The following is a 26,518-nucleotide window of genomic DNA, read 5'->3' as shown; positions in this document are numbered from 1 at the left end:
GTAAAGTGGCAAAACATGTACAACAGGGTTTTCAAAGATAAAGATAAACCACAACTAGAGGTGGACAAAGTACACAACTTCCTTACTTGAGTGAAAGTACATATACTACTGGTCAAATATTACAAGTAAAAGTTGTAAAGACTGATTCTTACTTAAGTAAAAATACAGAAATCATTTGCAATCACTCACTAACCATGTGTGAACTACAAAAACACAGTTTAAGCAGCAAGAGATAAACTAATGTTAAAAAGTCAAGAGTCCAGAACCCAACTAAAGCAAACTCTGATCTCTACAATGGTAACTTCAAACCAAACATTTTAATTTAAACATCTCAATAAGAACGTCTGTAGAGGAATGACATAAATAAAGTCATACTGGTTAATAATAAGTGTAATAATGTGTAATGGCTGGAAGTCAGTTGTAGTTCTTGTGTTTCTCTATTTTCTGTTTGTGTGTTCCTCTTTTCTTCAGTGAATCAGCTTGTTAACAGCAGGTGTTCATCACTAATGCTCAACAATCATTAACATATTGACGTAATTATCTCACTGCAACACTGTTGCCAGTAGTTTACTGTAAAATAATGTTTTTGGGGTCACCGTTGTGCAGAAGAGTAGAGCCTGTGCTTCAGTCCAGGAGAAGATCTACAAACATTGATGATTTGCTGCATGTTGCTTTGTTTAACAGGCGGTGACTGTGTATTTGTACTTACAAAAAAAATTTGTTAATACATTTAAATGACAGTTGGTCAATTTAAGGCAGTCGGTTTCTGCAAGTGAAATTAGTTAACTCGAGTTTTAATTTAGTGCATATTTACAGTAACACACTGTAGATTACAGTAAAGAACTGTACAATTAACGGTAAATTACTGCCAACAGTGTTGCCAGTATTTTACTGGAAAAAAACCTGGTAAGGTCTAACAGTGTACTTAAGTAATAATTTACTTGAGTACAAGTAGAAGTACTGAAAAATAATATGACTCAAGTAAGAGTAAATAAGTAGTTTGCTTAAAAACTACTCAAGTAACTACTAACAAAGTACTTTAGTATTACTTTTCTATTTTTACCCAAAATGGGGAGATGATAGCGATATGGAGCGCTAAATACTCTCATGTCATATCTGTTTCATTCATACTGGAAGCCCAGTACACATTCATCCCTCGCGCAGAAAGTCCACAAGTGAGATTCATAGGAGTATTAAACTTATGATGTTTAAGGAAATGCCTTATGGATATAATAACATGCAAATAGAGACGTTTTGACTGATGAAACATGAAGACAAACACATGATAACGATAATATATATGTGTTCATCAAGTTATCTCAGGTATTTTCATAAGAATGATGGATGTCTTTACCTTTAAAGAATCTTTAAAGGTAAAGACATTTACCTTTAAACTATCAAAGGATAGTTCACCCAAAAAGGAAAATTAGCCCATGATTTACTCACCCTCAAGACATCCTAGGTGTATATGACATTCTTCTTTCAGACAAATACAATCAGAGTTATATTACAACATGTCCTGGCTCTTCCAAGCTTTTTAATGGCAATGAATGGCTGGTAAAAATTTTAAACCCATAAAAGTGCATCAATTCATGATAAAAAAATAAAAAAAGTCAAAAGAGCCAGGACATTTTGTATTGTCATATACACCTAGGATGGTTTGAGGATGAGTAAATCTAATGGTCTAATTTTCCCTTTTGGGTGAACTATCCCTTTAAAGACATCCATCATCTGGGATCAGTGGCTCCCAGAATGCATTGCAGCATGAAGCATGTCAATTACAGCAGCCTGAGAAACACTAACATTTAAACATCAAAAGTCAAACTGCCCAACTAAAGCAAACGCTGATCACCATAACGGTGACAAACTATTATTTTCAATAAATCGTCAACATCTAAACCTCTGTTAATCTCAATAATGACTTTGTACACATGTGACAGAAGTAAATCTGGTTTGTAATAAGTGAAGCTGGAAATGCTGTTTGTGGATTTGTTTAACGACACTGGAGCCTGACATCAAATGTTAAGACGTCAACCCAATTTTCATGTCCATGTCCAACAAAATTTCTAGCTGGGGTGACCTCACATTGTGGCCATCTTATGAGTGCACTGTGCTGATACACTTTTAGCTCACTGTGACCTCAAATTGTGATCATATGGAGAGATCAATGTGACATCAAAGTGTTGACTTGGAGTCTTGTGACATGAGAGGCAAAAGGCAAAAATGAAAATATCCTGGCTCCGCCTCTGGTTGGAGAATGTGTTGCTCACTCAGTGTATAAATATAACCAAATGACTGACATATATTCAAGAGTGAAGCCTCATCCTACAGTAGAAGTATCTCAGACACTTGGGATTTTTTTCGCTATTGAACATGTACCTACACTGGCTTATATTTTTTCTGTTCTCGTTGGGTAAGTAAATATTGTTTAATGATAACACTTTACAATATGATAAATTTGGCAGTGGGGGATATTTTTATTGGAATATTTGGTAAATTGTTTCTTTGCAAATACTAAAATGTATCTAATGTGAGAGAGGTCTATCAATGAACAAACAAGAGGGATGATTCTTTCAGCATGTATTCAAACTATTTACCCATAAGATACAACCCAGTTGTATATTGCAAGCCATATAATATACAATTCAATGATTTTGCCATGTGCATGAATATGTGTGTGTGTGTGGTGAATTGAAATGTCTAGCACATTCCACTAATGGTTGAGAGCATAAACAGTTTGTGAAATGAAGGAACCCAGTATTATCTGTAGATGAGCAGAGTTATAAACTCAGTTAACAGACTTTCCTCACTCAATGGCTGGTTGTCTAAGTGGTGTCCGCAAAATAATATAGAATTCATAGACAATTGGAAAAGTTTTTGGGGCAGACCTGACCTGTTGAAAAGAGATATGGTATTCATCCCTCCTGGGATGGTGCTGCTCTTCTCTCTAGTAATATGGCACATAGTCTTAGAGCTCAAACATGAATTGGGCCTCAGGTCAGGAAGCAGACAGACTGGCTAAACCGACTGTCTGCTAGCGGCCTCGCATCACCAAGGTCAGATAAATCCCATCACATAGAGCCTCTTTCACCTAGCTATCATCATATAGAGACTGTGTCTGTTCCCCGAATTAAGAAATACAAAAAACTTCCAAACCCATCTAAGGGTAAAAATTTAATTGATGTTCAACAAATAAAAATATAATAAAAATGAGCAAATGGGTTGCTGAATATTCGATCGCTTACTTCAAAAGCACTTATTGTTAATGATATGATTACAGACTATAATCTAGATGTAATCGTTTGGTTTTAGCCAGGTTTCTGTCAAACACAGCACATTACTTTAAATGAGTCCACCCCGCAAGATTACTGTTATAAACATGAACCTCGTCTGAAAGGCAAAGGGGAAGGTGTTGCTGTAATTTATAGTCATATTTTTAGAATTACTAAGAAGTCTGGTTTCAAATATAATTCTTTTGAAGTGTTGGTGCGTAATATAGCAATATATAGTGTAAATGATAAATCACGTTTGAGATTTGTGCTGGCTACTGTATACAGGCCACCAGGGCATCATAAAGATTTTATCAAAGAATTTGCTGATTTTCTATCAGAGTTGGTACTGGCTGCAGATAAAGTCCTAATTGTTGGTCATTTTAATATACATGTAGATAACGAAAAAGATGCATTGGGATTGGCATTTAAATACATTCTTAACTCTATTGGAGTTAGACAACATGTGTCAGGACCTACTCATTGTCGTAATCATACTCTAGATCTAATATTATCACACGGAATAAATGTTGATGCCGTTGAAATTCTGCAGCAGAGCGATGACATCTCAGATCATTATCTAGTCTGGTGTAAACTTATTAAGCCAAGGCTTCAAAGCCGACTCCGTGTTACAAATATGTTAGACCTATCACTTCTGCCCCTAAAGATTGCTTTATCAATAATCTTCCTGATCAGTTTCATCATCTCAGCATCCCGGATAGCTTAGAAGAACTTGATATTGCAACAGAAACTTTTAACTCTCTCTTTTCCAGCACTTTAGACACAGTTGCTCCGTTGCGCTTAAAGAAGATTAAAGAAAATAGTCCAACGCCGTGGTACAACGAGCACACTCGGGCCCTTAAGAGAGCAGCCAGAAAAATGGAGCGCAACTGGAAGAAAACAAAACTAGAGGTATTTCGCATTTCATGGAGAGAGAGCATGATTGCATACAGAGAGGCCTTAAAAGCTGCTAGATCTGCTTATTTTTCAACCCTATTAGAAGAAAATAAACAAAACCCTAGGTATTTATTTGAAATAGTGGCTAAACTAACGAAAAATAAATCTTCAACCCCAGACGTTTCCAAGCAACACAGCAGTAATGACTTTATGAACTTCTTTACTAACAAGATTGATATCAGGGAGAAAATTATAACTATGCAACCGTCTACTACAGTATCGCATCAGGCAGTGCATTGTAGTGTCCCTGAGGAAAAATTTAACATTAATTTTGGTGATCTCTGACTGGCGGAGTCGGACATCATTTGTACCTATCAACTGACATAAATTCCCCTTATTTACCCGCATAGAGGCTTCAAAGAATTTCATCCGGCGCTGCATGTTCAGCTCCTCCGTCCACTCTCAGCCCCCATGACATAAAAAAAACAAAAAACATGTCCAAGTGATCTGAGGGCGCGCGCGCTTCCTGGTGTGTGACGTGTGCGCGTGTTCTGGCTTAGTCTGCGCAAGCGCCGGAAAGCGCCGGAATTAAATGAGTTTTTTTTTTTTCCTGTCATGGGGGGGAAATGGTAATTTTTCCACAGTGCCGGATGAAATTCTATGAAGCCTCTATGCGGGTAAATAAGGGGAATTTATGTCGGCTGATAGGTTAAAGAAGTATAAGAAAGTGTCAGTGGTCCATTTCTGAGATTGGTGGCGGTAATGCACATATTTGTTTGCGATCTGCCGTAAAAAAAACAAGAAGAAAGCGCCGGAAGTGTGCGCGCCCCAGGGGGTCAATCCAGCGCTCGAATTCCGTACCACCCCCGGGAGCCGCCATTGGCTAACAAGCCTTCACCTGCTGTTAGCATCCCATTGACTCCCATTCATTTTGGCGTCACTTTGACAGCAAATAACTTTACACCTGAGGCGTTTAAAGACTCCATTTGTCCATTGTTTATTTCTAAAGAAACATGACAATGTATAAAAGGCTCCATTACCTTGTATCTTACGTTATGGCCCGGTAAAAGCAGTTTTTGTAAAAATAGGCTAACGATTGCGTCATAACCACGCGACTCTCTGGAAATTACCGTACAGACAGAAGGCTCGCAAGTCAATCGGTGGGACGTGGAGGCATAAAGTCTGATAAAGTCAAGGGAGAAGCCCATATAGAGTCATAAAGTTGCTCCTGCTCCTAGCTCATGGACAGCTCCTACTCACGCTCTCCGTCTCTGCAAGATTCGGAAGGGAATGATTCAGATTTCGCTTGGCACAGCTACTAGAAGACTTACAACTGTCAGACAGGCTGCTCACGTCACATCCATGTCGTCAAGCTCAGTTTGAGTCTGCGCAGTACACTCAGCCATCATGAAGTAAGTGCTTCTAATTTGCTTCACTTCTCTGCGTTGAAACCTATGGGGTCGCTGTGTCCAGTTTATATACTGTCTATGGCGCGCCCTCAGATCACTTGGACGTGGTTATGACCATAGACCTGCATTATATGACTGACAGACAAGAACGGTCTGACCTAAAAATTTCAAAATTGAAACTACTGCAGAAACAAAGACACCTACATCTTGGATGGCCTTGAGGTAAGCTAAAACATACCAAAATTTAATTTCAAAGTGAACTATCCCTTTAAGAAAGATCACCTGCGCGCTCTGATCGTTTCCACAGACTGACCGCTTGTCCTGGCTCTGTCGTGTATATATATATATATATATATATTGGCTAAATAATCATGAACACAATGACGGCTGTGATGCATGGGGCACCAGGGAAAACGTTGCCTAGGGCAGAAAATTGGTCAGGGCCGGCCCTGCTTCCAAGGTGTGAAACACATCAATATTCATGATTATTCACACCCTCCTCGCATAAAACTTTCTTACACAAAACATGTCTTACAAATTTTAAATCAATATATTGTTTGTGGGCAGGGATAGGGCAGGATGATATTCACATAGTTGTGAAGCAAAAATTCTAAGCTACATGATACAATTTTCAAAAGTCTTGTGAACAAATAATCAATATGGGTTATGTGGCCTTATTTCAGTGAATTTTTTTTTTTTTACGAAACATGCATAAACATCATTTTCTCAAAACAACAAACTTTTACGTACATGCTGCTTACATATTTTTTGTAGCAGAGTTTGTGCTGAATACAGTGTAATCAGACTTTAGCCATGAAAATATTACAAGTAACATAAATAAGCACAAATGTCAGAGCATATCAGAATACCTCGAGGGCCCAGAAAACCCCTCAGACCCCAGAGGGTTAAAATAATATTCAAACTATAAAATAACGAAAATATTTCTATCGAAAGCCACAGCAGAAATGCAGCTCACAGCTGTGTTTTGTGAACAAATTTGCAGCCATGTCCAGCAGCCATGTCACCCTGTAGCCCAAGACCGGTTGCCCACTGAAGCTAAGCAGGGCTGAGCCTGGTTAGTACCTGGATGGGAGACCTCCTGGGAAAAAACAGGTTGCTGCTGGAAGAGGTGTTAGTGAGGCCAGTAGGGGGTGCTCACCCTGTGGTCTGTGTGGGTCCTAATGCCCCAGTGTAGTGATGGGGACACTATACTGTCAAAGAGCACCGTCCTTCGGTTGAGACGTAAAACCGAGGTCCTGACTCTCTGTGGTCATTAAAAATCCCATGGCACTTCTCGTAAAGAGTAGGGTTGTAACCCCGGTGTCCTGGCCACATTCCACCCATTGGCCCTTACCAATCATGGCCTCCTAATAATCCCCTTCCATTGAATTGGCTCCATCACTCTCTCTCCTCTCTCCACCTATAGCTGGTGTGTGGTGAGCGCACTGGCGCCGTTGTACTGTGGCTGCCGTCGCATCATCCAAGTGGATGCTGCACACTGGTGGTGGTTGAGGAGAGATCCCCTGATATGATTGTAAAGCGCTTTGGGTGTACAGTAGTACATATGAAAGCGCTATATAAATGCCTCATTCATTCATTCATTCATTCATTCATTCATTCAACAAATTTGCAGCTTTGAACAAGTCGTGAGAGTCAATGATTCAATGGCCCATTCATAAATACAACCACTTATGACTCACTCATAAAGACAGTGTCTTACCGCCACCTACTGGTGGCTTTAATTTAATATTTAAAATATCACTTTTTCCATCATTGCATATTTCTCCATTGAACATTTATTTATTTATTTAAGGGGGCAAATTTTGTCCCTTAAAGGGATAGTTCGCCCCAAAATGATATTTAAGCCATGATTTACTCACCCTCAAGCCGTTGGAGATGCATATGTCAATCTTTTTTCAGACGAACACATTTTCAGTGTCGTGACGTAGAACGAACGTGACAGCGCAGCCAGAGAGCAGAGCAAAACAAAACTCTACGTTCGTTCTACGTCACAACGCTTCCTACGCTACGTCCTACGTCATACGCCAGCATCCATCTCCATGAACGCGCACCAACCGCCACCGGAAGCCAGTTATTTTCGTTTATAAAGTTTTAAATATGTATATTTTTACGACAAAACCGCACGGATTACCCTCAGAAGGCCTTCGTTTATCCCCCTGGAGCCGGATGGATTATTTTTGTGAAGGATGCATGCACATTCTCGGACTTGAAGCAGCTGGACCCCATTGCTTCACATTATAACCACTGAAAGATCTAAGACATTTTCTAAAATAACTGAAAATGTGTTCATCTGAAAAAAGATTGACATATGCATCTCGAACGGCTTGAGGGTGAGTAAATCATGGCTTAAATATCATTTTTGGGCGAACTATCCCTTTAATGAAAAAGATGTGACTGCAGTCTAAGGTTAAGAGAAGGAGTACACAGAAGGATGTTAAATGCCTCAAAAGTTTGAGAACTACAGCTCTAACCTATGAGGCGCGCGGACATGCTTTGTCTCTAGGAGTTAGGGCTTATTCCACCATGGGGGTTGCATCCTCCAGGGCTTTTGCAAGAGGCAACCCCATGCAGCAATTATGTGATGGGGCAGGCAGGTCCTCTCTGCACACATTTATCAGATTTCATAGTTTGGATATTCATGGACTCACATGTTCTTGAGTCAACATTCCAAGCTCTTGTCTGAGACCTCTCCAGTGTTTGTGTGCACAAACTTCCCAGTGCGACAGCATTGGTATTCTCATAATTCTATGAGAATTCTATCGGTAAAACTGATATTATGTGACAAAAACTTTGTTTTCCTCTCAAAAATCAAAAATCATGCAGACGGATGTTGGTAGGTTTATATATACCTCAGCCACCGCACTTGCCATTATTTTTAATAGAAGGAGACATAGACGTGTTATTCAAGCATTAATGCCAAGGGAAGTCCCTTATACTTGGGAGCGGCATTAAATTAGGTGTTTCTCCCTCATATCTGCTTCAAGATCTTGATTGTGACATTTCTTTGTGGTTTAGAATCCAGTATTACTGTGATTCTTTTGTCTTTTATGAATTTAATAAACAACTCTCTCATCTTTTGTCTAAACACACCACGTCATCTTTAAAGAACGATCGACTGTTACGTACGTCAGGTGACTGTAAATGCACAAAAACTGTTTTCATTGCAGTTTTGCGAAATATTCCTTTTTCGAATTGCCTGAAAAACCACTTCATGCAAGCATAAAAACGTTTTTTGCAAAAAATGGGAGTTTTTGCGGAATTAATGTGTTTCCTTTGGGTGTATTTTCAATTTCAGTTTGCCCGATTTGAAGGGTAATGGAAACGCGGCTAGTGAATGTGTAGTTGCTGATCCAGTGAAAATCTCCTTATTTAATTTATTTTTTATTTTTTTTTATCTCAAATTAAATATGTTCACAGTAATATTGTGCTCACATTATTAGAGCATTATAAATATTAATAAATACATGTAAATGGCAGTAGGTCAATTTAAAGCAGCTGTTTTCTGCAAATGAAATGAGTTAACTCATTGAGTTTAATTAGTGCATCATATTTTTACAGTAACACTCTAGATTAAAGTAAAGTACTGTACAATTAACAGTAAATTACTGGCAGCAGTGTTATTTTACCATCAATTTGCAGGACAATGTTTTACAGTTTACATTATATGCATATTTATTAATTTCACATTTCATTTAATAACATCTTTTACTATTGCAATAAGTGAACAACATTCACATTCGAATGACCAACAACAAGAAGTCCAACCTATACAAATTAATTTGCTTATGCAAATAAACGATTGACTCTCCAGTGGAATAATGTACAGGGAGTGAACATTTCCATGATTCATTTTTTAAAAATCAAATAAAAGAAGGCCAAATTCGGCCAAATCCTCCAATTCTCCAAATCCGGGAGTTTAGAAGGGAAAGAATAATTCATATTTTAAACTAGGGAGTTGAAACTTGCAATATGTTTTTTTATCCAACCTCTTATATCTATAAATATGTACAAAAAGAACATTTGGACGGCCCCCTAAGAGCAATAGTCTACATTTGTATTTGTGTGTGTCTGTGTATATCTGACAAGAAATGTAGAAGAATGAATGTTTAAACATTAAATTCTCTTTCACTGTGTGCTTGGAGATTATATTCTGCTGTGTTACCGAATGTCTTACAGGGTGGGTGTTTGAGGCTCAAATGACAGATGCTCAAAACTGCAGTGCTGTTGAATATGCTGAAGCTAAAAAGAATCTTTTTGAATATCTCGGCTTGGGCAATAATGACTCTCAGAATACCAGAATGTGGCCCTTGATATTCAACCGTTGGAGCAGGTACTTCGGTTCCCGCCCTACTGGGATTTTTGTGGACTTGTATGTGACCTCCATCATAAAGGTGGTATGTGTCCAACATGATTTATCTTCTCATTCAAGTCATTATGGGATGTCAAGCAGTTGTAATATCATCTTTCAACACATCTTTTTCTCTACAGGATGAAAAAGCCCAGAGTCTCACGACACAGGTCAAATTGATAACAGTAAGGGTTTTAAAAAACTATTTCATTATTATTTCACAAAGTTTTACTTAATTTACATAATTTTGTGACATGATCAGAGGTTTTATTTGATTTTCAAGCATACAGTATCTGTCTTATAATCACTCTGACCTTTTCATTTAACTATAACTTTTCCAGGCTTGGCCAATTTGGGATTTGCTGTGGGATGAAAATAAATTTTGTGGAATTAAAACATTTGCTGCCCCCAAAAATATGTTTTGGACTCCAGACATTGGTATACTGGAAAGGTATAAAACTTATTTCTGTCAGAACCTTTAATTTGAGTTGTTTTTGCCTTTTAGTGATAGACCAGAAAGTTACTAGCCTGACTTCGTCATACTCATATTCTAGGTAGAATGTGAGTATGATACTGCTCCATAGGGCTTTGATTATGAGGCGTGTCTTAACCGAACCAGGAAAAAAAAAAACTGCACTCAATTGGATAGACCTACAACCAATCAGAGCAATGCAGTAAGTGACTTGTGTTGAGCGACGCATAGTTGTCAACAGAGCTCAACTGAACGCACGCTGGAAGAAGTAGAAAAGTAATGAGTGTAAACGATCTTTGCCGTTGTTGTAAAAAGAATTTAAGAATTCGCGGAGTACTTACAAGCACAAATAGCATTTTTGAGAGAAATACAAAAAGTGTATATACTAACAAGTCAAGTCAAGTCAAGTCATCTTCATTTATATAGCGCTTTTAACAACGTAGATTGTTTCAAAGCAGCTTCACAGAGATAAGCGTATAATTTAAGGTAACAGAGATTGTTTTGGCTTTATAGCAGAGTTAAGTTATTTTCCATCTAAAGTTAGTTTTGATTGATTTGCTTCCGTCGCAACGATCATTTGTTATTAAATTAGGGGCCGCTAAGACGACACCATTCTCTCTACACAGACTTTAAACGCTAACCTGTGATAAACGCTGATGGCGTTAACATGCGCATTTAGAATGGGTTCTATAGTTATGTGTATTTGAAATTACGCAGGTTTGGTTTTTCCCTACAAGCCAAGCCTAAAAGCCAAAGTAAAAGTACTTGTCTTTCCTTTTAAATTTTGATAAAGAATTTTATTTAATTTTTTCGCTTAGGGGTAGGAACGCGAAACGAATTTTCCCGACAACGCCTTATCTGTAGAGTGGTAGAGGGATCCTCCATAGGGACAGACTAGTTGGCACTTCAGCACTGCGTTGTCATCGGGTCCAGGCGAAGGTCCTTCGTCAGATCTGGATACGGCCCGGATCCGGCAGGCTGCAGGAAAACCTCGGGATAAACACAGACACTAAAATTAGCGTAGATGCCATTCTTCTCATGATGTAACGAGTACATCAGGATATATGGGAAGTGTTCCCGGTTCCGGCTGACCTAATCTATGCAGCCTAACATTAAATTATAGAAGTCTATAATGTATTATGTGAATGCTAGGTCAAAGAGATGTGTCTTTAATCTGGCTTTGAACTGACAGAGTGTGTCTGCTTCCCTGACAATGGTAGGAAGACTGTTCCAGAGTTTTGGTGCTAAATAGGAGAAGGATCTACCGCCAGCAGTCGATTTTGATATTCTAGGTATTATCAACTGGCCGGAATTTTGAGATCGCAATAGACGTGAAGGACTATAATGCGTTAAGAGCTCGCTCAAGTACTGCGGAGCTAAACCATTTAGTGCTTTGTAAGTAATCAGCAATATTTTAAAATTTATGCGATGTTTAATAGGGAGCCAATGCAGTTTTGACAGAACTGGGCTAATATGATCATACTTCCTGGTTCTGGTAAGAACTCGAGCTGCTGCGTTTTGAACCAGCTGTAGTTTGTTTATTAAGCGTGCAGGGCAACCACCCAGTAGAGCATTACAATAATCTAGCCTTGAGGTCATGAACGCATGAACTAATTGTTCCGCATTTGTCAATGAGAGCATATGGCGTAATTTAGATATATTTTTAAGATGGAAAAATGCAGTTTTACAGATACTAGACACGTGACTTTCAAATGAAAGATTGGTATCAAAGAGCACACCCAGGTTCCTAACTGACGAAGAAGACTTAACAGAGCAGCCATCAAGTGTTAGACAGTATTCTAGGTTATTACGTGAGGAAGTTTTTTGTCCAATAATTAGAAACTCTGTTTTTTCAGAATTTAGAAGTAGGAAATTACGAGTCATCCAATTTTTTATATCTGCTATGCATTCCGTTAATTTTGTGAATTGATAAGCTTCGTTAGGTTTTGAAGAAATATACAGCTGACTATCATCAGCATAACAGTGAAAACTAATTCCATGTTTCCTAATGATATCTCCTAATGGTAGCAGTTTGTTGGTAGCATGTACAGAGTGAACAGCAGCGGTCCTAGTACTGAGCCTTGTGGTACGCCGTACTGAACTTGTGATCGATGAGACATCTCATCATTTACTGCTACAAACTGATAACGGTCAGATAAGTATGATTTAAACCATGCTAGTGCATTTCCCGTAATGCCAACATAATGTTCTAATCTATTTAAAAGAACGTTGTGGTCAATGGTGTCAAATGCAGCACTAAGATCGAGTAACACTAATAGCGAGATACAACCACGATCGGATGATAAGAGCAAATCATTTGTGACTCTAACGAGAGCAGTCTCGGTACTATGGTAAGGTCTAAATCCGGACTGGAAATCCTCGCAGATATCATTTCTTTCAAGAAAGGAACACAGTTGTGAGGATACTGCCTTTTCTAATATCTTTGACAGAAAAGGTAGATTCGAGATCGGCCTGTAATTGACTAATTCTGTAGGATCAAGTTGCGTTTTTTTAACAAGCGGTTTAATCATAGCCAGCTTAAAGTTTTTTGGTACGTATCCTAGAGACAAAGATGAATTAATGATATTAAGTAGAGGATCTAGGACCTCTGGAAGCATCTCTTTCAGTAGCTTAGTTGGTATAGGGTCTAACATACATGTTGTCGATTTAGATGATTTAATGAGTTTAGTAAATTCTTCCTCTCCTATAGCAACGAACGAATAAAATTTTTCCTCAGGGAGACTACAATGCACTGCCTGATGCGATACTGTAGTAGACGGTTGCATAGTTATAATTTTGTCCCTGATATTATCAATCTTATAAGTGAAGAAGTTCATAAAGTCATTACTTTCCGCGACTAGAGCGATCCCTCACTGTCACCCATTTGCCCGGCTGCACAGGCTCTACTTCAGCCGGAACCGACTCATGTAAAGTGTTCACTATGCAATGCGCATCCAAAACATCTGAAGCTCTAGCACTCTTACTATCCTCAATTAAAGTTTGGATGCGTGTTTCTAATTCTGAAATCTTCTCTGTCAACCTAACTGTCTCCTTACATTTATCACATATAAATCCTATATTGTCGACAGAGAAGGCTATGCTAAACATGTGACATGAAGAGCAGGTGACAATAACAGGACAAGACATTACTCACCGTGTTTGTTGACTGATTCTTACTCACCTGAGCTTTTATGAACTCAAAGGCGCGGGCGCGCGAGAGAAAGATAAATAAATAAAAATAGCTGAGCGCGCGTTAACAGGCTAGCGAATTACTAGCGTTTTGTGCTAGTAGTACTAATAATAGAAGCTAGCGATGTCAGTTTAATCTGAGATGTTGGGTAAAATGTAGTAGTATAAACAACTAGAAATGGTAGTAAATGATGGTTCAAAACAAAGAAATACAAGGCTAAGACGGAGCTTACAGCACCGAAGCAAACAAACACACTCACAGCAGGCAGCGAGGCAGACAGGAGCAATCGATCAGCGATCAGCCAATCTGATCCGATCAGCCAAAGACTACTATGCTTGTCCGTGTTGCGCTCGGAGCGCGCACACAGCATCCTGTCAGTATAGTTAAGTTCTCTTTCGCGACTTATCGCGCTTTTAATATTTCTTTTCAATATAAACCACATTCTGCTTTTTTCTTTCTCTTTCATTCATGATTTGTTATTAATAACTTTAAACAGAATCATCAACTGAAATCTGTGCGGATTATCAAAAATACGACACATTTATAGGACATAAAAGGGTCTCTGCGGCAAAAGTGAAAGTAAAACCCGTTTCAATAAAAGGATATATTAAAGTTTATATAACAGGGTCGGGAACAGACCACACAATCGCACATCTGTATAAAAGTGAAGTCAACGCATCTTGACCTCGTGGGGTTATGTGAGAGGAGTTTGCCGAAGGCTGGAGAAATTATCTGTAAAAAAAGAAGTAGGCTAAGTCAGAAATGACTAAACAGAAATGACTAAACAGATTCAAAGACTTTGTTCATACTGCACATAAAACAGCTTTTTTTTTTGTCAAATCAGATCTTTAAGATTGATTGTTCACATTATCATTTTGTAATCTATATCTGTTTATTCAGACAGTGATCATGATCAACTCTTGTCTGTCATAATACAAAAGCTGAAGATACTTTATACACGGAAAAGAAATGAGACACATTCACAGACTCTTTTATTCAAATTAATATTTCCGTTAACCTGACAGATGGCACTAAATAGCAACTCTGAAGCATTGTTAAAGTTAATGAGATAATTAAGTGATTTATTGAATGATGAATGACTATTAGTGAAGACACCTGATGATAACAAGAATCACTGAAGGAAATGATCACCATTATTGTGATCAGTGTTTGATTTAGTTGGGCTTTAGACACTTGACTTCATAATGTTTCTTTCCTGACAGCTTTAGCTGTGTGTTTATAAAACACTTTTGTTATGGTAAAGAAAGCATTGAGATGTGGTTTCTGGGTGTCGATTATATTTTAATAGTGACATGATCATCGTATAGTGATCTAATCATTCAGACAGCAATTTCTGATTATTTGGGAGATGTATTAATTTAACAATATTGGTTACAGGCAACACTGTGATGTTATGTCATCAGATTCTGCATACAAATATGTTTTAACTACTTTATTTTTTACACACACATCAAGACTCAGTATGTGAATCTCAACAACGCTGACATAAAGCATATTCAGATAAACTGATCAGGGGTCCATTCTTCGTACATCGCTTATTACATCCCAGATCAAATGACACATCCAAGATGACATCATAGTGCTAATGATGATCTGGCTAATTAAGTTCTTCAAACACGCCTGTTGTTTATTATTCGTATGGCTGGATTGAGTTATCTCAATAGAGATAGTAGAAACATTGATCAGCAACGCTGCTATTGGCTGCTCACCGTGGCCAAAGAGCGCGCACAGTTTTTCTCTGCAGCAGAGCAAGAGCTATTGCTCGAAGGTTATGCTGGGAACACCTCAAAGTCTGCAAAAGCCAGGAGAGAAGGGCTGGCAAAAAAGTATAGCAGACAAATTAAAGGCCCCCTGGAATCAAAATTAAAGTTTTTTAGTATGACTATGTTAGCCTCCAGGTTTTGAATAAGCTGGTGTGCTCCAAAACAATGACTAAATTCGCATTTAGGAGATATAAGCATTCAAAACATACACTCTTTCATTCTGCTAAAATGGATCACGAATTTTTATGACATCACCGTGGACACACATTGTATTTCTCATGCGGAAAAATCTATTTATAATATATTTAATATGCCGCAGCGCCCAACATTTCTCTGGCCGCGCCACTCTCACGGTTCGGCAGGAATCAAGCGCGTCTTAGTTGAGCCTGCCAATCAGCCAATCAAAAAAAAAGAAAGAAAGTGGCTACACAATAGCCAATTAGAAAATAGCACTATTGTATCTGGGTCAGATTTAACGCAACAACCAATAAAAAAAAAAAACATATCTTGGAATTGTTCACGTGATTCTGCCCGAAAGTTTCGTTCACCCACAGAGGAAACCACTCCGAGCATCACTTTGAGCACAGAGTAAGTCATGATCTCCTGTTTTAATGTTACAACAAATTCAAAACTTGTTTGACACAAACGGTGACAGCTGTTAGAGAATGTTTCCCAGATAATTAGCATCAGTTTTTCATGAGTGTCTGTAACTTAGCCAACAATTTTACAGCCTGTTCACTGACAACACCTGCTCAGAACAAGTAGTCTAGGCCTAGTCATATTTTCGTTATCACACGATGACTGACATATTGTCACATATAAATTAGCTTCGGTTAAACAGTGCGTATGATAATTTGGGTAAATGTGTAAGCTAGATGTATGCTTTTATAATAAATTGTCTCTATCTATCTATCTATCTATCTATCTATCTATCTATCTATCTATCTATCTATTAGGGGTGTAACGGTTCACAAAATTCACGGTTCGGTTCGATACGATACACTTGTGTCACGGTTCGGTACAGTTCGGTTCGGTACGTTTTCCATAGGCAACAGCAAAAATAAATAAATGGCAGATAAATTTCCTTGAATTTTTTTTTTAATTATTATTATTTTATTAAATGAAACTAACATCATAAAGTATGATTTTTTAATTTTTTAATTTTTGTTGCTTTTTTTACTGAGCAATAATAGAGCTATACTTGACTCTTCTTATGAGCATATAAAACAAAACAGCTCCTTGGACAAAATGAAATGTAATATTGTAGTAGTAGGCTAGTTATAAACAAAGGTTTATTTTTGTTCAGATTAACATTTGAGGGCAGCAATTGTATTCATAATGTCAAAATAAAACAGACGTAATGTTACTTGAAAGCATTATAGCCCACTATTCCTGACAAACTTCCATACCTTGCAGTTAGTGTTACTACAGCAAATCCATTCCACGGTGAATGTTGCTGATCTGTGGACACCGGCCAGTTCATTCATGGCACGATGTTTCTTCCTGGTTTCCACGTCAGCACTGTTTGATCCGTTAATAACAGAGAAATGTGCATGTTTCTCACTAGATCTCGCAGCGATGTTATTACTTAAGTGGCGAATTCAAAAAGCATTTGAAATTCAAATGCTTTCTTTACTGGTCTGGATCTCTTAGCGCTGTGTGGTGTTGCTTGATCAGGCCTGCGCATAGGGCTCGCGAGTCCCGCTTTACAGGTCAAAACTGATAAACGGTCCACACGAACACAATAAGAGTAGCTCAGTTTCGTTCCTTACATTGCATTTACCAGTTGATGTTGTGGTCGCGCCAGCCTCTATGAGCGCGCTTGCCACCCGCGACGCGCCTTCATTTGAAATAACGAAATTTTGGTCGGCAGAAAAAATGGTCCAACGAACCGTTCGGTACGTAATGCGTACCGAAAACCGAACCGAAAGCCTCGTACCGAACGGTTCGATACGAATACGCGTATCGTTACACCCCTACTATCTATCTATTGTAATAATGTATGATTTGCAAAAATGAAAACTGCTGCTTCTGTGTAGATGAGAGAATCAAAATTCTCTCATCTAGTGTGTATGCGCGTGTATGCGCGTTGTGCACACGCTACATTGATTATGGCCAAGCATGCGCCCTTAAAAAAGCATATGAATAACATGCGCAACGCGCCACTGATTTTAAACTATTTTTTTCCTGTTCAGTGACAGAATTGTTTTCTGAAACTGCAAAATAGCACCAGGGAACGTTTGCGCCGGAACACGCCTCCTCTTTGCGCTGAACCGCCCCCGGGAGTGCAAGTTCATTCCCTAATTTACCGACGTGCGTCTGTGGAGGGAAAAGTCCGCTGTGCGCGGGTGCAACATAGGAATGATACATGCGTCGCTGTACAAAGTCAATTGCGCTGGGTGCAAAACAGGACCCAAGGTCTTTTATTTGCAGTTGATTTCAGGCTGTGTGGCTTTAAGTTAGTTATAGTTGTTGTTTCATGTTCTGAGAGTGCAAACATGATGTTGAACCCACATCACATTGTAACATTGGCTCAACGCCATCACCATTGATTTATGGATGAAATTGAAAAAAAAATTCAACATTAATTGCTGGAGCAAAAGATATGTTGATTCAATACAGTTAACATTGACACATTAAAGGGATAGTTCACTTTGAAATTAAATTTTGGTATGTTTTAGCTTACCTCAAGGGCATCCAAGATGTAGGTGTCTTTTTTTCCGCAGTAGTTTCAATTTTGATATTTTTAGGTCAAACCGTTCTTGTCTGTCAGTCATATAATGCAGGTCGATGGTCACTTGTCTCAAACAGAATGCACAGAGTCCAAATTAAAACAATTCCCCGTCGTCCAAATTAAACAATTCCCCATCGTAAGTACACATTGATGGCCTAAGACACGAAACGAGCGGTTTGTGTGAGAAAACGAACAGTTTTTATATCGTTTTTACCTCTTGAACTCATCCACGTCCAAGTGATCTGAGAGCGCGGGCGGGTATAGATATATACAATAGATGTCGCCTTGGCAACGGTTTCGCAGTAGCTAAGGCGACATCTAGTGTATATATCTATACCCGCCCGCGCTCTCAGATCACTTGGACGTGGATGAGTTCAAGAGGTAAAAACGATATAAAAACTGTTCGTTTTCTCACACAAACCGCTCGTTTCGTGTCTTAGGCCATCAATGTGTACTTACGATGGGGAATTGTTTAATTTGGACTACGGGGAATTGTTTTAATTTGGACTCTGTGCATTCTGTTTGAGACAAGTGACCATCGACCTGCATTATATGACTGACAGACAAGAACGGTTTGACCTAAAAATATCAAAATTGAAACTACTGCGGAAAAAAAGACACCTACATCTTGGATGCCCTTGAGGTAAGCTAAAACATACCAAAATTTAATTTCAAAGTGAACTATCCCTTTAACATTATGTTGATGGTTTCTATCTATCTGGGACCCTAATCAAACACTCCTGAACCAGCTAATCAATGTCTTCAGGATTACTAGAAAGCTACAGACAGGAGAGTTGATCAGGGTTGGAGCTAAACTCTGCAGGACAGTGGCCCTCCAGGACAGCATTTGCCCATCCTTGTCCTAGAGTTTCTTCTAATGAGCTGATGAGTTGAATCAGGTGTGTTTGATTAGGGAGACAAAGAAAATGTGCAGTGTTGGTGGTACTCCAGGACAGGTTTGGGAAACACTGCTAAAGACTGAACACATAATACACATGTGCATGACGTCATCGTCTTCAGAGGTTCACGTTTTTGTTGTTGTTTACAACGAGACCGTTTTGAAAAATTTGCACTTTGACATTTGTTTTCAAAAGTTTGCGTTTTTAGGCACCCAAAACGCTGTTGTAGTGTAAACGAAAGGTCAAAATGCATAAAAAGGTTTACGTTTTTACTTGAAAACGGTGTCGTGTAAACAGACCCTTAGGCTGAGGTTGAAGTCAGTTGTAGTTCTTGTGTTTCTATTTCCTTCAGTGATTCTGCTTGTTAACAGCAGGTGTTCATCACTAATGCTCAATATTTATTAATGAATCACTTTGTCAAGTCAAGTCAAGTCAAGTTTATTTGTATAGCGCTTTTCACAATACAGATTGCATCAAAGCAGCTTCACAGTATTAAATTAAAATAATACAACAAAGTTTGTTTCAAGAGGAATTTATTACTTTGTCATTAATTATTTATATAATTAATTTATTAATTAATTAACTCATTAACTTTAACAATGATTCAGAGTTACTTTAACACTCTTTAGAGGGGGACCATATTTACTCTGAGCAGTGTTGATTTAACACTGGGGATTTTGCTGTGTGTTATTTGGTAATTAGTGTCCTTTTTGTAACCTTGAAAAAAAACTTGCAGAAAATACAGTTTTGTGAGAATCATCCTTCAAACCAATACTTTATTTTGCTATATATAGCAAATGATGACAAAAAAATATATACAGTCCTGGGGCCTCATGTACAAAGACTTGCGTTGAATTCATACTAAAACATTGCGTACAGACAAAGCTGTAAATGTGCGTACACACACAAAAAAACAGATGTATGAATCTCTGCGTACGAAGGATCCCACGCATATTCTCTTTGTACATCCCAATTAACGTAAAATTGAGCGCACATGCACGAGCACAACGCCCCACCCAGTCTCCTCCCTTAATTAAGTCAATTTAAATATGGTAATGAGTCCACTTTGGCAAAAGATAGCAGTAAGAAAATGGCTAAAGCAAGCGGCAAGAAACGAAACTTTACATAAAGTGAATTAGGCTGCGTTCACACTGCAGGGCTTAATGCTCAATTCCGCTTTTTTGAAAAAAAAATTTTTTTTGCAAGGCCGTTCACATTTCCAATTAAATGCGACCTTTTGTGATCTCCTGTGTGAACATGAACGTGAAATGACCCAGAAGTGACCCGCATGCGCAGAAGAGTACTCAACGGTCAACAACGTCACTTGTTGTTTGCGGAAGTAGCTAAACATGGATGTCAACAGTGGAGCTCGTTTAGCGATATTAAAGTTATTTTCCCAACGGAGCCACCACAATTACAATCTTCTCGTGTTTATCTTCTCATTCCCGCCTACTTCAACGCAGAATTCTGACATTTGTCGCGTATCAATGACGTGCGGGTCGGATACATGCGAAATGCGTAAAGTCACATTTCAAAAGATCGGATACGTATCGGATTTGGACCACATACCCAAGTGGCCTGGGTCGCATTTGAAAAGATCGGATCTGTGTCGTTCAGACTGTCATGAAAAGATCAGATACAGGTCGCATAGGGGCAAAAAAATCGGAATTGGGTCGTTTCAGCCTGCAGTGTGAACGTAGCCTTAGAGGTGCTACTATAGGTAGAAATGAGAAAAAATATTTTAATTTAATAAAAAAAATACTCCGGAATTAATAACAAAAGGAAAAAATATGAGCGGGAGAGTTTGTCTGATGCCGTCAATGTGGTGGGAGCTGAAAGTCGCACTGTAATTAAATGACCTTAAAAAGAAATGGTCTGATATAAAGGTGGACGTTGTATCAAGTTGCATATGAATGAATGAATGAATGAATGAGGCATTTATATAGCGCTTTCATATGTACTACTGTACACCCAAAGCGCTTTACAATCATATCAGGGGATCTCTCCTCAACCACCACCAGTGTGCAGCATCCACTTGGATGATGCGACGGCAGCCACAGTACAACGGCGCCAGTGCGCTCACCACACACCAGCTATAGGTGGAGAGAGGAGAGAGAGTGATGGAGCCAATTCAATGGAAGGGGATTATTAGGAGGCCATGATTGGTAAGGGCCAATGGGTGGAATATGGCCAGGACACCGGGGTTACACCCCTACTCTTTACGAGAAGTGCCATGGGATTTTTAATGACCACAGAGAGTCAGGACCTCGGTTTTACGTCTCATCCGAAGGACGGTGCTCTTTGGCAGTATAGTGTCCCCATCACTACACTGGGGCGTTAGGACCCACACAGACCACAGGGTGAGCACCCCCTGCTGGCCTCACTAACACCTCTTCCAGCAGCAACCTGGTTTTTCTCAGGAGGTCTCCCATCCAGGTACTAACCAGGCTCAGCCCTGCTTAGCTTCAGTGGGCAACCGGTCTTGGGCTACAGGGTGACATGGCTGCTGGCATGCTTTTATATATTCCTACTTAATTGCATAATATTACCATAAGGCTCGTGTGACAATATATGTCAATTATTTAATAAATTGCAAATTAATAGCAATGCTTACTACAGGTGGTGGTGCGATAGACTTGTAGAAAAATTTGTTGTGTAATGTTTGCAACTTCACTTCATTGCCTGTAAGAGTCGCCAACGGACAAAAACAATGAGAAATGTACGTACGCCAGACATGAAATTGGCGTGGAGGAACGCACATTCTCGCGTTAATTTCACTGTTAGTACATCCGACCGTGAGCGTGAAAGCTGGCGTACGCAAAGTTTTTGTGCGTGCGCAAGATTGATACATGAGGCCCCTGTTCTTTGAACGTTTAAAAATGACTAACTTTTTATCTTGCTTACTACACTCTACTGAGGAAATAGAGCTTAAAAAATAAACATGACTTACAGTTGAAAGCGCAGCTGTCACAATTTTATCAAATAAATGACGTATTTGAAGCTTCTTTGACGTATGTGGCCGACTAAAGTGTGCAGCCTTCAAAATGAGATACAGCTCTTGGTTAGCTGATTGGATCATCAGTAGTCTGCAAGTTACTTTTGATTTGAATACCTGCTGTCTTTAATCATCATGTCTTTATTAATCAGTGTTAATTTATATTTTATCCATTTAGCATCAAGACTGATTTTGGAACAAAGGAGTCTCCAAATGTGATGTTGTTCTCTCACGGCTATACAGTCTCAGTTGACTTTATAGCTCTGACCACGGCCTGTAAGATGGATCTCTTCAGGTTTCCCTTCGACACCCAAAGCTGCAATATAACATTACAGTCTACAGCATATTCAAGTACATCTGAAACACACAAATCAGTTTTGACAAACAAACACAAGATAACATGGTTTATTCTTCTAAACTATTTGACTTTAATATGAAATACAATTTTAATGTCTGTTCCCACAGATCAGGAAATCACAGTTGAAGCAATAACTAATAAAACTTGGATCACCCATTCGTCACAGGAGTTCTTTCAGGCCCAGGGAGAGTGGGACCTCCTCAATATAAGTGACTCTAATGCTACCATCATTAAGTGGCTTGAATTCAGTCAGCTGATATATCAGGTACAGAGCACAGGGTATGAAGTGCAAGCCAATATTAAATATAAAAAAAACAACCAAAAAAAACCCCAAAGAACTACTAGTTGATGAATTTGTGAAATAAATGCACCAAAATGACATACAATTTACAAAATACAATTTGTACATTTTCATTTTAACCTTTAAAAAGGCAATTCATTTATTTTCCAAAAGATTAGGGCTCAAGTAATACAATTACATTTTTGATTTGTGTTTTTTTTTTTTAATACCGTTTCTTACTTACTGCGTAATTAATAAGGAATTACTGAAGAACTAATAGGTAATTCTTTATTAACACTAAAGTCACTACTGTTAACTACTAAGGAAGATGTGTTAACTAATCAGTATGTAATAGAATTTTATGATTGTGTTAAGTATCAGCTAGTTAATCAATAACTAATGAATTATGTCATACCTTTTCTCTTTGTTCATCTGGGGCGGCAGTGGCTCAGTGGTTCATGTAGATTGTCTACAAACCGGAAGGTTGGTGGTTCAATCCCCGGTTCCACTCCCGACGAGCTGGATCGCCTTGCATGGCTGACACCGCCGTCGGTGTATAAATGAGTGGGTGAATGTGAGGCAATATTGTAAAGCGCTTTGGTGGCCATTGGGTCTGTGAAAGCGCTATATAAATGCAGTCCATTTACCATTTACCATCTGAGAATCACAACTCAGATACAACAGCCAAACAAAATCTAAAATTAATGATTTAAGGGTCAAGAGCCCAACTAAAGCAAAGGAAGTCGATTCGTGCCCTTCCGAACCAGAGCTGTCAAAGGACCTGCCACGGAGCTGAATCCCCTGATGAAACGACGGAAGAAATTAGCGAAGCCCAGGAAACGCTGCAATTCCTTCAAAGTGGAGGGTTGGCGCCAGTCTACCACTGCTTTAACCTTATTCTCATCCATAGCCACGCCCTCTGGACTGATGACGTATCCCAGGAAGGTTGTGGAAGTCTGATGGAAGTCACATTTCTCTATCTTGGAGTAGAGTTGGAACTTGATGAGTCTTTGAAGTACAGCTCGGACATGCTGGATGTGGGCTTCGAGGGTGTCTGAATAGATCAGAATATCGTCTATGTAGACGATTACACTTCGATGGAGCAGATCACGGAAAACATAATTGACGAAGGATTGAAAGACAGCTGGACTGTTTGAAAGCCCAAAAGGCATAACGAGATATTCATAGTGCCCAGTGCATGTGGAGAATGCAGTCTTCCATTTGTCCCCCTCTCGGATTCGAACCAGGTTATTGGCAGAGCGTAGGTCCAGCTTAGTATAGTATTTGGCCGTGCGAAGGAGCTCTAGAGCGGCAGGTACCAGAGGCAGTGGATAACGGAACTTAACAGTGCATTAATTTAGTGATCTGTAGTCGATACAAGGTCGCAGTCCTCCATCTTTCTTTTTAACGAAGAAGAAACCAGCCGACATTGGAGAAGTTGAATGACGAATGAACCCCTTTGCGAGCTCCTCTTCTATGTTCTTTTGCATGGCTTCGGTCTCAGGTTGGGACATTGGGAAGATGCGGCCTCTGGGTGGTGTGGTTCCAGGTAAGAGATCAATGGCACAATCATATTCACGATGAGGTGGTAACTGGGTAGCTTTGACTTTACTGAAGGCTTCGGCTAGATCGTGGTACACGGCTGGCAGACGGGATAGCATGGATTCATCTCGGGGCTCGGAGATACTTCGGACCGGCAAGGGTTTGACGGTAGACAGACACCTTGAAAAACAGCTCTCTCCCCAGCTGACTATCTGTCCAGTCGTCCACTGCAAATGAGGGTTGTGGTTCCTTAGCCAGGGTAAGCCCAGAATTACCGGAGTGTGGGGATGGATTTTCTCATGATGAAGCAGACCAGTACGCATGTTAAGTTCTTGTGTCATGTGTGTGATGCGGCCTGTGCCGAGTGGGCGTCCGTCGACAGCTTCAACAGAAAGCGGAGATGTGCAGGGAATTAGAGCTATCTCGTGGACCTGGGCAAAATCTTTAGACATAAAATTCCCGGCTGCCCCTGAATCGACTAAGTTTTAACAGTTTGTCCATTTACATAGAATTCAAGTATCACTGAGATACAGGAAAGTGGATTTAAACATTCAAGGGTCAGACTCACTAAGGTTCTTTCTTTGAGTGCAGGTCGTAGAGGGCAGTGCAGACGAAAGTGACCAGAGCCTCCGCAGTACATGCATAATTTCAGGGTCCTGCGGCGCTCCCTCTCCTCCTCGGATATGTGAGAGGCGTTGATTTGCATGGGTTCGTAGGCGTCAGCGGAGGAATGTGAAGCACGTGGTGCGGGGATGACGCGCAAAGCGCTCGTTGAGCGGTGGCTGGAGCGACGTGAGCGCATCAAGTTGTCAATCTGGATGGTGAGGTGAACGAACTGATCAAAGCCCTTTCCCTCGTCGCGACAGGCCAGCTCGGCTTGTAATTCGTGGCTGAGACCCCTCCGAAAAACCACTTTGAGAGCGCTCTCCGTCCAGTTGGTTTGAGCTGCCAGAGTTCGGAATGTGAGCGCATACTCCGAGGCGGGTGACTTTCCCTGCGTGAGTTCCAAGAGAAGATCCTCAGCTCCTTTCCCCTCCTTGGCATTTTCAAAGACGGCTTGGAAACGTTCCAGAAATTCTACGTAAGATGAGAAGGCGGACCCATCCGATCTCCAGACTGCGGTGATCCACTCCAACGCGCGTCCGGTGAGTAATGAGCATACAAAGGCGATTTTGCTTGCATCTGTGGCGTGTTGAGAGGTCTGCTGGGCGAGATACAGAGAACATTGTAATATAAACCCTTGCATTTACCTGGGTCTCCCTCGTATTTCTCGGGAAGCGCGAGGCGTGGGCTTGTGTTCGCAGCATTAAGTGGGTCTGGAGAAAGAGCAGGTGCGGCGGGCGTTGAAGCGGCCGTGGACTCCGCGGTAGACTTCTGCAGGGTTTGAACCGCTGAAATCAGTTCCTCCGTAAGAGTGGTCAAACGGGACAGTTGGTGGTGGCCAGCTGAGAGGCTTGGGCGGTGAAGGCGGCTGACAGAGCAGACATTGTCGCTGGATCCTCGTTTGGCGAAGTATTCTGTGACGAATCAGACATGCGAGGCAGATCCATTTGCAACAATTTAATAAGCAGTCTCAAGCAAATAAAGCGTTTCAGTAGAAGGATAACACAAAGGCAGATATGCTTGAAAAGGTCCAGGCGGGAGCCCAGGGCAGTGGTTAAACTCAGGGTCAGAAACAGGCTCGGATCGGGGCAGGCAGCAGACAACAGGAAAACCGTAGACAGGCAAGGTTCAGGGCTGGCGGCGAGAAACAGAGTCCAGGTACAGGCGACGGTCACTTGGCAGACTGCAGACAGTCAGAGAGGTTAGAAACAGGCGCGACGGTAACTTGGCAGGCTGCAGACAGTCAGAGAGGTTAGAAACAGGCAAGGTTCAGTAACACGGACAATCAGGAAAAACCAGAGAGCGCTTGGACATGAAACACGTGGGTGAGTCAATACTTCGCACAGGACGCCGAGTTAACAAGGCAGATATAGCTTAGGGACCAGAATTAATACAGAACAGGTGTAATGCAATCAGAGCGTAACGATCCATACTAAGCTGAAGTATGAGACACTTAGTATTCAAGAGAGAGAGCACGGGACTGAGAGCGCAGGGGATCACCAGGGCTAGACGCCGTAACACAAACACTGATTACCATAACGGTGTCTTAAAAATAGATTTTCTCCTTTGGTGATTCTGCTTGTTAAAGGTATAGTGGAGGATTTTCCCGAATTTTAGAAAAGAACCACCCTCTTCACTTTTTGAAAAAATGCACATGCGCAACACTCTACCTGCTCCCGAGAGGGAACACCTATTAAACGTGTGCACGAGAGAGCAT

General features: G+C 40.1%; 1 protein-coding gene across 3 annotated transcripts in view; it reads left to right on the top strand.

Annotated features, from left to right (window-relative positions):
• The first annotated feature begins 2,271 nt into the window (after positions 1 to 2,271).
• LOC309511119 (5-hydroxytryptamine receptor 3A-like) overlaps positions 2,272 to 26,518 on the top strand; it is a 48,029-nt gene continuing 23,782 nt past the window's right edge. The window contains exons 1-6 of one of the 3 annotated variants that reach the window (XM_082186169.1): positions 2,272 to 2,413; positions 9,773 to 9,990; positions 10,085 to 10,129; positions 10,286 to 10,395; positions 22,197 to 22,369; positions 22,484 to 22,641. In XM_082186169.1, the coding sequence (XP_082042295.1) occupies positions 2,374 to 2,413; positions 9,773 to 9,990; positions 10,085 to 10,129; positions 10,286 to 10,395; positions 22,197 to 22,369; positions 22,484 to 22,641 (744 nt within the window). In that variant the 5' untranslated portion in view covers positions 2,272 to 2,373. Of the gene's footprint in view, positions 2,414 to 5,657; positions 5,798 to 9,772; positions 9,991 to 10,084; positions 10,130 to 10,285; positions 10,396 to 22,196; positions 22,370 to 22,483; positions 22,642 to 26,518 lie in introns of those variants that run through there. The other 2 variants (XM_082186170.1, XM_082186171.1) reach the window with 2 other exon arrangements.

Source organism: Leuciscus leuciscus, assembly GCF_965113295.1.
Source record: "Leuciscus leuciscus genome assembly, chromosome: 1".
Lineage (NCBI taxonomy): Eukaryota > Metazoa > Chordata > Actinopteri > Cypriniformes > Leuciscidae > Leuciscus > Leuciscus leuciscus.
The sequence above is the reverse complement of the archived record's forward strand: the minus strand, read 5'-3'. Positions and strand labels throughout refer to the sequence as shown.